General features: G+C 31.9%; 1 protein-coding gene across 5 annotated transcripts in view; it reads left to right on the forward strand.

Annotated features, from left to right (window-relative positions):
- GTF2I (general transcription factor IIi) overlaps positions 1 to 17,244 on the forward strand; it is an 83,368-nt gene that overhangs the window by 31,439 nt on the left and 34,685 nt on the right. For 2 of the 5 annotated variants that reach the window (XM_004688305.2, XM_012729041.1), the window contains exons 10-13: positions 6,961 to 7,020; positions 8,997 to 9,053; positions 10,871 to 10,933; positions 17,110 to 17,220. In XM_004688305.2, coding sequence (XP_004688362.1) covers positions 6,961 to 7,020; positions 8,997 to 9,053; positions 10,871 to 10,933; positions 17,110 to 17,220 — 291 coding nt within the window. The remainder of the gene's footprint in view (positions 1 to 6,960; positions 7,021 to 8,996; positions 9,054 to 10,870; positions 10,934 to 17,109; positions 17,221 to 17,244) is intronic. The other 3 variants (XM_004688307.2, XM_004688306.2, XM_004688309.2) reach the window with 3 other exon arrangements.

Below are 17,244 nucleotides of genomic sequence, written 5' to 3' on the forward strand. Positions count from 1 at the left end.
AAAGTTATTGTTAGCTAAAATTTGTTCATCAATTGCCAGAATTCCTTAAAAAGTAATTTTATTGATTGGTCTTCTATTAACTTGTTTATTGATAAATCACCACTGGAATAAAATATATTTAAAAAGTGGATCTATAAAATGTATTAAACAATTTACTGGGAAATGTAAAGCAGCCATAAATGTTAAGAGAACAAACAAAAGTGGCACAAGAATTTAGTATAAAATTCTGTTCTCCTATATAATGATGTTTGCAAAGCAGGAGATGTCTTCTGAAACTTTAATAGTTTCTTTTTTTTTTTTAAAGATTTATTTATTTATGCACACCAGAACTAGGGTACAGGCCAGAGGTGCAGTGGTGGGGAGTGGAGGAGGATAAGAAGATTCACTAGAGACAGAGTGGGGAACAGGCAGATCTACTGAAATACACTGCGGATGGGAGCAGTGTGAGTCAGAGCAGGAGAGGTCTGCTGTGCCATGTGAGTCAGTTCTCTGGCCAGGGCTTGAACTTGTGCTGCTGATAGCTTTGTACTGCTGTGTGTTAAGTTAACCCATTGCACCACAAGAGAGGGCCCTGAAACTTTAATAGCTTTATTTGTACAACAAACTTAAGTTATATGAGCATTATCATTATCTTAAAAGTCTGTGGAAGGTAAGGCACTAATAATTTTAGCTATTATCACTTTATTCCATGTCTTTTTGCTTGATGATGAGGGAGGGACTAAAAGTTCTAATTTCACAGTGCAGTTTTATGCATTAATGTATTCTCATTTAGAGGACTATATATTATAGTAAGTTCTTTTTTTTTTTTTTGCTATGATAATTGAATTTTTTATTAACTGAAAAAAGATTGGCTCTCTTCCACTTGAGTTGTCACAAATCCTCAAGACACAGCTTGGGTTAACTCAGTAGATGAATCAAAGCAAATGTGGAATGAATCTGCTTGCTTTTCATTGTTGACAAAAGTGTCTGTTCCTGATACCATTATTGTTTTAGGCATTAGGCAAGGGTTTCAAAGTTAATATTGAAATAAACCCATGAGAGAAGAAAATCAGTTCAATATTTGTTATGTGTTCACAAACTAAAAGAACCAATCATACTAAAAGATACTTAAACTTAGGATATCTTTGAAAGGGTTATATATCACCTGGTTAATCTATCATCAATAGGAGCCTTGCTTACAAGCATTTATTATACTTTCCATTAAAACAACACCAATTTATCATAAATTTTAAAAAAGTATAAACTTCAAGATAAATTACATTCCTATTGCTGTTAACTTTGCATTACTTTCAATTTTCTTGTTTAGTTTTTGTCACTTTAATTTTTAATTTAAAATTTTTAGGTGCATAATGTGTATTAAATGTTTGAAGTATAAAATATGGTTTATTTCATACATACCTTAAAACTATCTTTACTGCAATCAAGAAAAAATGAAATGTCTGTGACCCTCAGATTTTGTGTCCCTTTGTTATTCACTCCCCTCCCCTGCTAGTCACTGATCTGTTTTCTATCACTGTGTAAGTGGAATCATCATAAAGTATGCACTGTTTTCTTGGGGTGATGTGCATTACTGTTTACATTCTACATGATTTGCAGAAAAGTTCCTAAGTTTTGAGTATATCGAGTATATCCTAAGTTTTGAGTATATCCTAAGTTTTGAGTATATCCTAAGTTTTGAGTATATTCTGTTTTATTACTGTTATTCATTTGTATGGGTATACTGCTCTTTTATTATTCTTTTGTCTATTGGTGGACATTTTGGTAGTTTCCAGTCTGGGGCTATTAGAAATAAAGCTACTGTGAACATTTATGTACAAATTTTTGTGTGGAAATAAGCCTTCATTTCTCTTGAGTAGATTCCTAGAAATGGAATAGCTGGCACATATGGTAGGTATTTGACTTTGTAAGAAACTGAGAATGTACATTTTACATTTCCATCAGCAGTGTGTCATAGTTCTAGTTGCTCCATATCATGCAACACTGTGTAGCCAGTCTTGGTGGTGTTTTTTTTTTTTTTTAAGCTGCTTTATTGGGTGTCTTATGATACCTCATTTTGGTTTTAATTTGCATTTGTCAAATGGATTTATTTTATTTAAAAACATAAACCTTTTTCAATTCACAACATTATAAAAGTCCTAGGAATAAGTTTATTCTGGTTTTGTAATTATATGAATAGTTGTATACATTTATTGAGCTGTTGTAGTAAAAGTTCATGAGTTTCATCGTCACTTTTGAACATTTTATGGCTTGTGACATTAGAAAATACGTGGCTTAAAAGGTGAGATAATTATGAAGTTTTCTAATTAAAAGTTAAAAATTTGGAAACTATTTACACTATTCTAGCAGATGTTTGTTCTTATCTTACTGATCTGTGTGCCTAATGTGATAGAAATTGTTTAATAAAATAATTCTATTTGACATATATTTAATTTGTAAAGTGGAAAAAGAAATTTTCTTTGTCTTTGGTATTGTCTTTTTAGCATCACTGTTATCTGCCGCCATGAAGCTTTTTTGCTTCCACTTGAGGTTGGGAGTATGATTTTCTTTTTTAATATTTATTTTATTTATTCATGCATACTGAACTGAATTGGGGTATAGGCCAGGGGTATAGAGGGTGAGAAGATTTACCACAGACAGGTGGGGAGCAGATCAAGTAGATCCACCTTAAATACACTGCTAAGGGAAACAGTGGGTAATATAGAAGAGGTCTGCCACCCTATGTGGGTTGGCTCCCTGGCTGGGGTTTTAACTCATGCCCTCAGTGGCTGGTGATACCTCGATAGTCTGAGACTTTAACTCCTACACGCTGGGAGGCTCAGGAGTGTAAGTGATTTAGGATGATGCCTGACTAATAATAAGAATTGGGTAGAAGGAAAGATTGCCTGAAATGATAATGTCTTCACTGCATTTGAAAAGATGGGAGGGGAACAGGTTTTGTTTCTAGAAAGCGGGGTAATACAGTCAGTGAAATTTGGATATTTCTCTTAGTTTTGACAACTCTGTGTATTCTGAGTAGTAAAACATCCCTTATGATGTGATTTACCAATTTAGTTTATTTTTATGAAATCCAATTTCTAGAGTTTTTTTTCATTGTGTGACTTTTTCTTAAGTATCATAAGTTAAGATGCCCTTGCCTACCCAAAGTCAACAAAGGTTTTGTTTCATAAAAATTTTGTAGCTTCACATTTACATCTGATATATCTAGACGTAATTTGTTTGTGTAAAATAGAATTCAGGTTTAAATATATGACTAGCCAGTTTTTCAGCACCACTTGTTAAAAGACTATGTTCTTTTCCTGTTTTACTTTTATGCCTTTGTCAGCTTTTCAAGTATATTTTATTACATTGATCTCTAACCTTATGCCAAAATTACATTGAGTATTTTATAGCATTTTGAAATCAGGTAATAAGAGTACTCGGGTGTTCTTTTTCAAAATTATAATCCTGGGGCCTCCCTGATAGAGCAAGTTCTGAAGCAACAACCACTGCAACATGATTCAACCCCTGGCCTAGGAGGTGACCCAAATGTGCAGCAGACCTCTCTTTTGTTTCACTCACTCCTCCCCTCAGCAGTGTATTTCAGGTATTTCCACCTGTTCTGTTCCCCGCTCTTTCTTTGGTGAATCCTCTCACTACCCCTGCACCTCTGGCCTGTACCCCAGTTCTTCTATGCATAAATAAATAAATCTTTAAAAATAGCACCAAAATTCCATTCCCTATTTTAGCTCCCTCTGTGTGTGTGTGTTTTATTAAGGTTGTTTGGTAGAGGGCTTGGGGCCTGCTAATATCCTTTTGGATTCTTTGGACTTTTTTCTCTCAGTTTGAAATGCTTGCATCTCTTAATAGCCAGCCTGCTCTTAGATCTGCAGTTGGACTCAGTGTATTCAAGCCACGCCACAATTTTCTTTGTAGTTTTTAGCATTTTCCCAGAAAATTTACTTAGCCCATATTAACCTCCTTGTTGATTGGTAACACCACTTTCCTTGGGCATATACAGAATCCTTATCCTTGTACTGCTTCACTTTGTGGGATGATAACTTGCCACACTTTTTGACTTTTTGCAGATTTTAGGGATATTCTCCTTGCATAATTGCAGCTGAAGAACATATTTTTGTAAATTTTACTTTATTTTTTATTGATGTTGTTTGGAGGGCTTCAGGTCTGCTTACCCCTTGCCTGGTACTTCTGTCTACTTGTTCAGAACTAGAGTATTGACATCTCCAATGCCTTAGTGGTTTTGTCATTTTTCTCCTTTTAATTCACCGCCTTGTAGTTCATGTCTCCTGAAGGTTTTTTTGTAGGTGTCAGTATCCTAGAAACTTTTCCTTCGGGCTCCTTCTTAGTCATTTGGTTTCCAAATGGTAATTTTCCTGGCTATAAGAAACTAGTTTAGTTTTGTTCATTGTGTTTCATATAAATGAATCCTATCTTTTGTTTCAGGCATCTAAAACATAGTTTGTTAGACATGTTTGGGGGGTACTTAGAAATCATGTATTTGTATTGCTGTTTTTAAAGTGCTTTTTAAAAATTGAAACATTTAAAACTTACAAGCTCAATATACACCTGTCCAAACTGACTGAACAGGTTAATGTTGTGTTGTTCCCCTCCCTATGTGACTTAACATTGAATATGTAATTGATAAATCCTTTAAAGTGCTCCTAAATTTTAATTTTTTTCTCTATATTGCCTGAGTTAACCATTTCCTGAAATTAAGGGTTGTTTTTCCTAATGATGGTTATACACTTTTAAGTATAACTACAGTTGTATATACAGACAGAGTACATTCTGTGCCTCGTCTTTTCTCAGGTTTTAAGCTTGACACAAGTAGTGACATTGTGTCACAAATAGTGACATGCTGGTTGTGTATATGTTCTTGTATGTCAGTCTTTCAGTATAATAAGTTTTTAAAGATTAACCTACTTTGTCACATGTAGATTTAATAATCTTGTAATAGGTACATTGAGTGGTTATACTATAGTTCATTCTTTTACTTAAAAAAAAACATACTTGTTTCCTTCCAAAGCTTTCAGTATTGCAAAATAAGGTTGGATATTGCTGTGCATGTGTCAGTTCCTCTAGTAATACTCGGATGTAAAGTTGGGACTCTGATTTTCACAAGGCCTGCTAGATAACTTACTAGCAATTTGAGAGTGAGGTTGAAGCACATTGCTTATCTTATGAATAAGCATAAGATGTGAATAAAATTCAAATATGCATCGTTAAAACATGCATATGGAATTAAATAGTATAGATGTTTTTGAAAGTAGTGTTTTTTAAAGGTATGCAGAACAGATATTAAACAAAACAAATGCCAGTGCCTAAAAGAGAAGGTAACAGCGATAAAGACTAAGACTACATATATGTATATGTGTGTAAGTGTATATGTAAATTATCTACTAACTTGATATGGCAGTTATTGGTTTGTATATACTAAACAATAAAGCCTTAAAGTAGAAAGGGTTGAAACAAGTACACTAAATTTGTATATCTACATTGCTGTAGATTTTATACATGCCTGTGAATAACTAATACATCAAGTTGATAAATACTGAGAAATTAGAGATATAATCTTTGAACCCAGAAGTTTTATGTAAGCTGATTTATATATATGTAGTAGAATTTTATCATCTGGAAATAAATTTGTACTTACAGTGCATGAATCTTTGCAAAAATTGACTTACATGTTGACACATAATAAATTGTTTGAACACAATATAATTAAATTTTAAATCAGTAATAAGCAATTTAATGGAAAGTCTAAGAAACATACTGTAATTAACTTAAAGTGGACCCATTTTTAACTATTTAGCACCATACAGTATTGAGAATGCAGCTGTCCTTTTCAACTAAGGGTACTTAGTTAATACCCTTAATGTAATTTTATTTTATAGTACATATAAAATATAATAAAATTTAATTAATGTATTTTTAACTTGGGATCACATCATTAGGGAACAGCAAACCTGATATTTGCATTTAAGTCTCTTTCACTTAGCATCTTTCTAAGGACATTCTAAATACCAACAATTTTTGTATTTTCTTTGAAATTGTTTTCTTATGTGCTATGTCCTTTGTTTATAATGTATATTTGGTGCCTCTATGTGAAATTTCTTGCGCATTTACAAGGCCTTTCAAAAGTCTTAGGATATTTTCCAGATAATATTAAGAGATAAAGAAGTGGTTTATGTTCTTATTAGTACAAGAACATGGTTTTATGTTAGTAGTCATTAAAAACACTTGTTTTGTTCCCTTTCTATTTCCCTAATAGAAAGAATATTAATTTCAACATTAAAAACGTGATAATTCATGTAAATGTGTTACTGAAATCTCTGTAGCATTTTGCAGTTGTTTGATTCATCCAGAATAGTTTCCATGTTAATTGAAAAGAACTATGTTCTCAAAGTGTGCTGATTCTATGGATTAGCAGGAAAGGCAGAGTTTAAATTAATAACTGTTAGTTTGTCATGTTTCTATTTCAGTGGAGATTCAAAATTACTGGTAACTTAATTACTGGATTAGAGAGTTTAATGAAGGTGTAGCAATTTAATACTGCATTTTTTCTTCAGTCTGATACAATACTTCACAAGTGTTCCAGGTAGCTTGAGAAATAAACCTGCACTGATAATGTATATTAAGTAAAAGAAGCAGTTTGCTAATATGATACTTATTCTTTTAATAGCCACCATTTGTAGATATATCATTCCCATTCAATTCATGTTCAGTCATTTTCAAAATTTCTTTTGACTCTTTATATATGAATTTTTGAGCACACCTTTTCCATTCACTCACTAAGGTCATAAATTGGCACCACTCATTTTTGTCTTTTTTTTTTTTAATTTTGCCCTTTTTGTTCATAAAAAGTCTGTCTTATTCCATATTTCTCACCCAAATTTGTTTGCTAAAGTGACCCAAAATACATTTTTGGGATTACTTTTGAAGTATTATCTTTGTATTCCAAAGCAGGCCCTTCTGAAACTGATGATGTCGATGACAAACTCCCCCTTTCGAAGTCTTTGCAAGGTATACCTTTTCACTTCCATTTTCCCACATGCTGTTCTTATTTAATGTTCCTTTATATTGGACAGACTGTGTTTAATATTTGTATCTGTATTATTTTCTAAATGGAAAAGGAAAAAGAAATGTATTGGCCTTTTTTTTTTTAAACATTAATGAACTTCACAAACAACAATTTTTCAAAACCAATTTTCCCTTTTGTGAATCTAGTAATGAATCTCGAAATGGGTACATGACACACTTTCATATTTAAGGTAAAGTACACATTTATACCTTATATGAGAATAGTCAGAAATAAGGTTATTATTGTATAGTTTGTAATGTAAATATCAATAAGGTTATGTTGATAACTTAGTTGTAGAAAGATTGTAAAATAATCACTTGTAAAATCCCTAAGTTTATCAGTTGAATACCTTATGGGGATTTTTTGTGTTGTCTTTCCTAACTTGATGATCATAGGCTATGTTTGTATGGATTTGTTCTGTCTGTTTTGGTTTGGAGTGCATACGATTTAGTTTCCTTACTTTTAATATAAATGTAATTGCTTATTTCATGGAAATAATAGAAAACAAAAGGACATAGAATTATTTTTTACATGTATTCTTGCAATTTTATGAAGGATAGAACAACCACCTTAGTTGTGCTTATTCTTTACCCAGCCTGCCTATCCTTTTGAGTATTAGCCTCTTCTCCCTTGTTTCTCATTCATTTGATCTTAACACGTTTTGTTGTTGATTAATCAAAAGTCAATGCTCCTTAAGTTCAAAAGCTAAAGTTAGAGAAAGACAGTGGAAAGGAACTGTGTGTTGTGAAAGCATATTATGTTAGTTGAATAGATTTACATAGTATTTTGAATTCAGGTGAGTTTTTATAATACAAAGTAAGTGGAAGAGAGGTCCAAGACAATTAAGGATTAAGGTATCATATAGCCTAAACATTGAAAATCAAAAGTCTTTCACCATATTATGGTATTTGAAATTCAAAATATTAGACACTGGACATCAGCTTTTGAAAATGTGATAAATGCTTTTTAGTTGAGATAAAATATATCAAAAACCTTTTTCTGGGGACTTGTATCTCTAGTATATTTTTTGAATCTAGTTACCAAAAATGGCAAGATAGCGTTGATTTTGCTTCTTTCCCTTTATATTTAATTTATTCTTATTCAGAGGTACATATTTTATTTATACACCAAGGCAGTAACTTTTTTCCTTCTCTATGTTAAGTATAAGATAGATATTTATGGATATATTATGAATCTTCTGGGGCAGTTTGGGCACGTAATCCTAAGTGGTTCACTTATGTTTTAGCTTCTTTCCTATTTACTAGTAAAACTTCTGCTCTGGTAGGATGAGCCTGTTTAACTTGTGACTGCCTAACCTGATCATTGCTTTATGTTACAGTTTTTAGAAGCAGGCAGATTATATTACCTGAATTAAAATGCTTTTGAGACTAAAGGTAGTGTCTTAAATTTTAACTTACGAGTTTCCTTTAAGCACAACTTTGATTAACTGGGGATTGAGGTTCCATAAGCTTCCACCATAGTAAAAATGGAAAGCATTTTACAACCAAACTTGAACTTGTTTATTTACTCTTTAGAGTCAGTGACCAGAGAAGGAATTGATCTGTTTTTTTAATGTGCTTCCGTCATTAATAAATTAGAAAAGAGCCGTTCTGTTACTCAAATTCCAACATTAACAGTATTTTGTGAAGTTACAGTAACTAATATTAAATCCCCAAATCTAGGTTGACTGTATATGTTTATATTTCTAAATAATTTTTTTAGCTTTTAAATACAAGTGCTACATGTTTTTCTGAATTCAGTCATATATTATTTGAGTTAACTGCTAAAGAGTAAAAAAATCAGTTTGTATATGGTATATTTATTTGTAAGTGTTAAGTTGTTTCAGTTGTTACCTAGTTTCTTTTCTTTCAACCCACGTTTTTATTGGTTTATTTTATGTAGTTTATTTTCTTTTTAGGAAGCCATCAGTCTTCAGAGGGCAATGAAGGAACAGAAATGGAAGTACCAGCAGAAGGTTAGAAATAAAGGCATTTTTATTGTTTTATTCTAGGTTATATAGAATATTATCCTTAATATAAAGATGGTTTTGGTTTACCTTCTTAGCCAACAGTTACTTTTAAATTTAAAATATACCTGTTTTTACCATACTGAATAATAAATAAAGGGATGAAACTTAAGTGGTAAGTAACTCTTCATGATCCAGAATGCTGCCTTTTTATCCCTAGTCATCTTGTACCATATTAAGAGATTTTTAAGAACTAGCAGCTCTGTTCATATTTCATTTTTTCACATGCTATTTAATGATCCCATTTTTAAAAGTAAGCTAATACAGTGTACATAATATTAATAAAATAGCTATTTCCTCTATAATTTTACTCCTACAACTATAACACAATATACTTTATCAACTATTCTTTTGGTTTTAGGATTGAATGCCTAATTATGGTACAGCTTCTTTAGATTTTAATACTGCTGTTTTTTATATATTGCAACTGTATGTTAAAATGTTAACTTGCAGTGTGTCTTCCTATTTCTAAGTGGTCTATATAGTTCTAAAAGAAACTTTCTAGATTTTTTCCCTAGAAAAAAAGTAATGGTAAGATAACTGATTCTTGAAATTACTTCTCATCACAACAGTGGTCGTGTTGTGCCCTTTTTTCTTAGAAAAAAAGGGGGTCTATGAATTTTTATTCCTGATGTTTATATTTTTAAATTTTTATTTAAAAATTATTAATTTGATCTTTAACCCTCTTAGAATGGAGGGAGATCATAAGGTCCTTCAGTATTGGCTGATCTTTCCAAATTTGCTTTTAGTATTTAGTTTCTAACTGGAATGGATTTGTTGTAGAATACTGAGATATTTACTTTAAACAATATTTTACATTTCTTTTTGAGACCTTTTTAAATAAAATTAGATGGATGACCTTTTTATGACTAATTTGTAATTGGTGGTTTTCTCTAAAAATATGGGTCATGTTTTTCGTTTTCTCTAACAAAAGCCTCTGTTTGGGTAGGCAGTAAACAAAGTGAGTCCTTTATACAAGACACATAGTATAATAGTACATCAGGCAATATAAGTCACTTCATAGTTCCTGATTTTATTAGTAAATGCTAGGCTTTTGAGATTCTTTAATTTTGTGTAAATGTTTATCATCAAATACAGTGTTAATAGAGTTGAATTGTACTTTGATTCTGATCTTTATTTCTTTACTAACAAGTAAACACAGTCTTTGACCAATCAATTAATCCCTCAAACCTTTGCAAAATGAAAAGAGAGTTGATAAACTTACTCTTTAGCTTCTAGCACTAACATTCTGATGTACATTTGTGTAGTAACACAAATATTAATAAGATACTACATTTTCCAAGCTTGTTGCATGGAAAGGTAGCTTATAGCTCTCAAATGGCATTTATTATAGCCATTATCTCGCTATGAAGATCCCCATTGGAAAAAATTGATTGTGGTTTTATTTACCAGTGTAAACCACTGCTAGAATTCTTGGAGAAATTGCAAATAAAATAGTCTTTGTTTTTATCCTATCATTTTCTAAATACAGCAGGAAAATGTGACTTCATTATTTTTCCTCTAAAAATAGGAGTTTTTTGATTCCAATAATGCAGGTAACTTGTTTTTTTCTAAGTTTTCTAGTTTTAAATTTGTTTCCTTTTATCCCTATGTACAATGAAAAGGATCAGATAATCTAATAAATATGAGATGATTTAAAATGACAGATTTTATAGTAGGCGTTTTTGGAGTATGAAATCACTAAATGTTGGAACACAGAAAGTGCTTTATAATGAATGTCATTTTAGAATTTTATTTTTTTCAAGATTCTACTCAACATGTCCCTTCAGAAACAAGTGAGGACCCTGAAGTTGAGGTGACTATTGAAGGTTAGTCATCTAAAAGCCTTGATTCCAAAAGTTTACTTCTGGTCATAAAAATATGTCACATTCACATTTCTAAGTATGCATTTCATTCATTTTTAAAGGAAACTTGTGAAAAAAATGGAGGCATTTATGTGTATGTGTGACCAAAGAAGCCCTCTTCCCAGTAGCGCCCCAGTGCTTTGGGAGTTTTACACCAAAAGCTAGTTGTGAAGTGATCGGTGCCCCACAGGTGGACCAAGCTATACTTTGTATCATTGGGGATCAAAAATTAAAAACTGAAATCTATGACCAGACTCAGTGCACACAAAAAAATCAAACCATATTCTATAACCTGTTAGTAGGTTATGAGAGAAAGATAGCTAATTAGTACTGAAATCCCTGCTATACATACATCTTAGTAAAGTGCAGGCGAAAGGTTTGACAGTTAATGTCATTCTTAGAGGGTGCCCCCCTTTGCTTTACTATTAGAGGCTAACATATAATCTCGCCATAAAAATTGCTTTGAAGCAGTAGCTAAAGTATATTCTGATCTCTGTAACTATTACAAAGTTGAATCCTTGTTTTTTCTTTACATTATTTTTGAATGCAGATTAGCCAATATGTCCAGTTTGCCCTCAGTTATTATAAAGTTCAGCTAATACGATTATTAGTAGCTTCACTTTCATTTTTAATAATGATTAAATATGTGTTAGTTTTTCTTTTAATGTCTCACAATTTCCCTTTCCCATCCCCCCACCCCCAATTTTTTTTTCTCCAGGGGCAAAATAGTGAAACTATACAATAAATTGTACTGTGCAAAGTTTTGTTTATTCCTGCCCTGCTCTAAAATCCCTATAAGTTTATTTTGTATATGATTAAAAATAATATATACATATACATGTTTAGTTTTGTAAAACCATATCTTTTTATTATTCCACATTATGAACAGTCAAAGTACCACATCCTGATTGCATTTTCTCATTACCACAAAGCTTTGGTGATTTCCTTTTTAAGTGCTGCATAACCTTTCTGGGTTGGATCGCTCTCTTCTCCCTCATTATCTCTCCTCATCTTTCTTAATAACCTGTCTCGTGTCACTGGGTTTATAGTGTTTTTGGCTACATGAGACTACTCAAATGTTTGTCTTCATTGCTTCTAAAATGTAAATTGATTGGCAGCTTCCACTTAATATGGGAATCTTTGTTGTACTTTGTGTTTTTATTTATCACTAATAGGATTTTACTAACCTGGTAGCAATTTTGAATTGTTTGTAGTTTAGCATTAAATAATTGAATTTTATTGCTTTCTAGTTAGAAGCGTCATTAACTGCCAGAAAAGAAATGCTTAGAGTGCTTAGTAAAGACCATAAACACTCAGAATTTTGTCCTCTCTGTAGAGATAAGAAAAATAAATGACCATTAAAATTATTCAGATAAATCTTAAATAGGACTGATAACACAAGTTATCAAATCTTAAAGTTGATAAAAGGTGTATTGAAATTACTTGGAAAGTAAATACTTGTTTCTATAGCATAAAAAATAGACATTTATCCATACATTAAGAAAGTAAATTTTAAGTCTGCGATATTAACAAGGATGATCAAATGAGAACTTTCACATCTATCTGATGAAGTGTTTTTTTTTTTTTTAGTGGAAAGATAATTGCAAAATGGCAGAAATAAATGTTTATGTTAGAAAATTTTGGTATGTCCTTCTAATAGGAAAAAAAATACAGATCTTGAAATAGTGGTTTTTGTTTGTTTTTTATTAAATGAGCTGAAAAGAGATCCTTAATATGTTTAGTGAGGAAGGTGGGTTTAAAGAGACAAGTTTATCTGGAGTACCAGTTAGTTTTGCTTAGGAAAATAGTTTGTGATTGGAAAGTAAGATATTCCTGCTTGCATAGGAATGATAAGAATGATTATTTTCAATTGTTGATATCCAAATAGTTTATAGAAGGGGAGAGGAGAACTTTGTCATCAAGTAAGTTTGTCAGATTTTTCACATTAATCATGATTTACTCATGTGAAGATTTTGAGGGGCTTATCTATCCTAGATGCAGAGATGTTAGCCTTGCAGAATGTTTCTTTCCTACTATTGTTTTTTTAGCTATCTCAGTACTTGGAGTCAATGATACACATGTAAAACTTAGGTGAGTCAGGTTGGAATAATACGACTGTGTATGCCTTAATTTCATAAACATCCATGACTTCATTTTGGTTTGTAAAATCAGACTTACCAGATATTTTAATGTCTATATCTTTGATAAGTGCAGAGAAAATCTTACCTCACATTTTAGAGGCCTAATGTGAGTGCGCCAATATCAGGAAGTTATCAGTGAAGGCTGTGTCTTTATCATACAGTTCTATTTTAGCATCATTTCCTAAATCTGAGCCATATCACGTTGTTCATTCTGCTGTGGCTCTCCCCTTAGCTTTTTTCCTTAGCTTTTTTCTTTAAATGAACTTACTTGAAAATTAATTTTGTGTCTCCCTGAGTAAATCTTTGAAACTTTAAATTTTTTTCTCATAAACATGGAAAAATTATATACATAAATATTTCAACACAGGAATGCAGTTCCACATATAGTTGGTTCATATTACCACACACGGCACATGGACTACAGTTTGGATAACACTGATTTAGAGCTTCCGTAGTTGGATTACCTGTCATCCTCTGGTGGTATCCTTTTTTGTGAAGTTCATGCATCGGACTTTGGTAAATATTTGGCTGCTGCATATAATTAAGGACTATAGTGCTGATATGTTCACTTAATCATTCTACAGATAACAGGCGCCTTATATATGCTGATGGTACTAAGGTTTCAGGATGGGCAAGTTCATTGGAGGGTTTTGAACAGAGGACATTTAGTCTGTCCTTCACGTTGAAGGAATGAGGCTGCTATGTTGAGAAAGATTGGACAGACCACAATGGAAGCAGTGAAACCAGTTTAGAAGGCTTTGTGAATATCCAGGGCGGGAGGAAGGGGCTTTTGAGCAGGCAGGCTGATAGCAGTAGCAATAAGCAGTAATAGAATTCTGGCATGTTCTGAAGATAGAGCCTCTTTGTAATTGTTTAATTATTCTGTTCAATTTAATGATTGTGTAAATATTATTGGGGAGTTCATAGAATCTGTATAATAGGCTGATACTGAAAAATTCCATTTTTAATTTTATAGCTGCTCGTCACTTAATGAGTACCCAGTTGTTTATGTAAAAATTAGAGTTTGGGATGAGTGAGTAAAAGATGCCATTTATGAATTTGAGATGATGAGGGTAATTAATGGCTCTAATTCAGTGTAATTTCCAAAGGATATAGTGAGTAGATGTCAGGTGTACAAACATACCAATTTGATGATGTCTAAGGGAATCAGAAAAGTTGGTTCATATCAGTTCGTAACCCAATGAGAAAGCAGTAATACATTTTAGTTCTGAAGTCTATATAATCTGTATTAGTATTTGTAAATGTGTGGCAAAAAGGAGAATGGATTTTCTAAATATAAATTTTGAATTGGGGATTATTGCTGTCCTTTTTCAAGGTGTGGTCAGTGTTGGCTTTAGTGGTAGCCTAATATTACTTATACCAAGTAGCATCTTTGGCACAGTAAAATGTTTAAACTTTCAGTTTTGATTATGTAAACATTTTTAGCTTGGGCTTGAGCTATTCTGAAATGGTCTTTTTACACAAAAGTAGTTTATGTTGAACCACCATGGCAGCTAGAATAATAATGTTGTCTGCTGTGCCTGATTGTTAAAGGTAAACTCTTGGAGTTTTGATATTTTCTGCTACAGAGAAATGAATAATTTTGACTCTTTGTGGAAAGAGTTTTGTGACCAAGAGTAACACTAGCTCAAACTTTCTCAAAACCAATTGCAGATTCTTTGTAGCAAAGAGAAAAAAATCAAAGGTGTGCTTAAATTTATACCTATAGATTTGCTCCGTATTTCAGGGACTAGTCATGGCTAGTTAAAAAATATGAAATGAATTAGTCTTGATAGAATGGGTGGTGTCATTTATCTTAGATATATTTATTTATCCTAAATATTGATAAATTTCTCTCTGTTCCAATTTGAATTAAACTTCATTATTTTTCACAGGGAGATACTACTTTTCAGTATTTTTCATCCTAAATATTGATAAATTTCTCTCTGTTCCAATTTGAATTGAACTTCATTATTTTTCACAGGGAGATACTACTTTTCAGTATTTTTCATTTTTGTTAAATTGCTTGTCTGTTAAATACTTTCCTACAGTTTCTTTTTTTCTGTTTATGGTCAATGGAGTTATGTTATGAAAAACTATTTGAGAGGCATCTTACTATTCTTTGTCGTCTAAAAATAATTTTGACTGCATTGGAGATAGTATCTTGACATTAAAGGAACGCTAACGTGCCCTTTTGCCTTGGCTTCACTTTCAAACCTTTAAGTTGTAAGTGAGATTTATATATTTGGTTATTGCTTTTCTTCTGTTGTATAACTACATCTTTTATTTTATCATGATCACTATTTTATATAAAAGCCAAGTAACAGTTTAAACAATTTGAACTGCACTGATCTATACGGAAGATAGTTTTGCTTTAACTGTCATTTCATGTTTCTGAGGAAATAATACTAAACATAATGTTTTCACAATATTCATAGGTAGAATGGGTATATTCTGTTTCACCTTTTGGAAACTAGTACAAAAATACATAAAGCTTCTTGCAATCTATAGTTTGTGATATTTATATTATAATATATCATATACTTGGAGGGGGAGGTTGAACATTGGTTTTTCCTGTGGTAGTCAATTCATCAAAAGTTTTAATAGTGTCAATTGTTTATATAATAATGCTTTGCTGAAAATAGTATTACCTAAAATAGCATTCTTGTCTTTCCCAGCACATAAATGGATCCAGTATGAATGTATCTGGTATTGATGACTTGGTATCTTTTTCTCCTATTAGTTTAGCATAGTGAGTAATTTCAATTGCCAGATATCAATTGGCATAATATAAAGAACTCCCAGTCAGTGAGTCAGGGCAACAATATCTGATTATGTTCTTTGATGACATGGTAGAACGAGATTTAAGAATTTTAGATTTCATTCACATTCTCCTTTGATTAACATACAAAGTGCTGTCCAAGGTAACATTGAATACTAGGCTAACTTTTGAATTCTTAACTATTTGAGAGGCATCTTACTAGTTTAGTAAAAAGTTTTCTATCCCAAGTCTACTGTCAGTAGCAGTATCTAGTCATATGACATGGTTAAATTATATGCTATTCTCTGAGCGTGTATTGCTGTAAAATTAGAATGAAAAGTGTACCTGTCGTCTAAAAGGTACACTTTATTTATTTGAATGGTATCTTTTGTTACCGCAGTTACTTTCCCTTATACCATATATATTTTTAGTGTAGATGCTTTAAAACTATTTTCAACAATTTACAGTCTCTATTTGGGTATCTTAGTAACATGCCTCCTGACATTTTGTAAAGATTTTAATACATTCCAGATGACAATGATAGCTTTTTTTGATTTGGTCAAAATTCTGAATCTGGCATGTCAAAATAAGAGTTACATTGAATCGAAGACATATCCATTAAGAAACTGATAATGAATTCTTGTTATAAACATCAAATACTTGATATTCTGTACTTAAAGTTCTGATTGTGCATTTCTATATAGATTTTACATTGACTGAAGCAACATCTGTTTCATAAATAATGTAGCCCTTTATCTTTGACCCGTAACTTTTGTATTTGTTAAAGGTATTTTGACCTAGTTTTCCAGCCTCCTTTGCTGTATGTTTGAATTTTTGTGTAATTTAAAATCTTTTTTATTCAAACTTATTTTTTTCCCCCTACCTATTTGTGTAATTTTAGGCAGCTTTTCAATTTAACCTTTTTCTTGAAAGACCTAGGATATAATTTTAGGGAGCTATATATGACAGAGGAGAAATTTATAATGACATAGTTCACATTAAGCAAGGTGAAACAAATGAGGAAAATAGGAATGCTTTATTTGAGGACTTTTCCAAAGAAGCAAAACTATAAATGTAATTGGGAAGAAAAATGCTGAAAACGACAATACAGAAATTATAATTCATATTCCAAATAGCTTTAAAGCTTCACACATCTTTTTGAATGTTGAGAATTTAACAGATGGTGACTGTAACTCATTTAGGCTGTTCCGCCAGTGATGACAGTTTTCTTTTTCAAGATGATGATTATTCTCCACCTACCAAGAGACCAAAGACCAATGAACCACCCCAGCCACCAGTCACGGAACCTCCCAATGCTGGGAAACGGAAAGTGAGGGAATTTAACTTTGGTAAGTTTTCATTAAAGTGTCGGC

The sequence above is a fragment of the Condylura cristata genome, unplaced genomic scaffold (assembly GCF_000260355.1).
Source record: "Condylura cristata isolate star-nosed mole 26May11 unplaced genomic scaffold, ConCri1.0 scaffold00024, whole genome shotgun sequence".
NCBI classification, from domain to species: domain Eukaryota; kingdom Metazoa; phylum Chordata; class Mammalia; order Eulipotyphla; family Talpidae; genus Condylura; species Condylura cristata.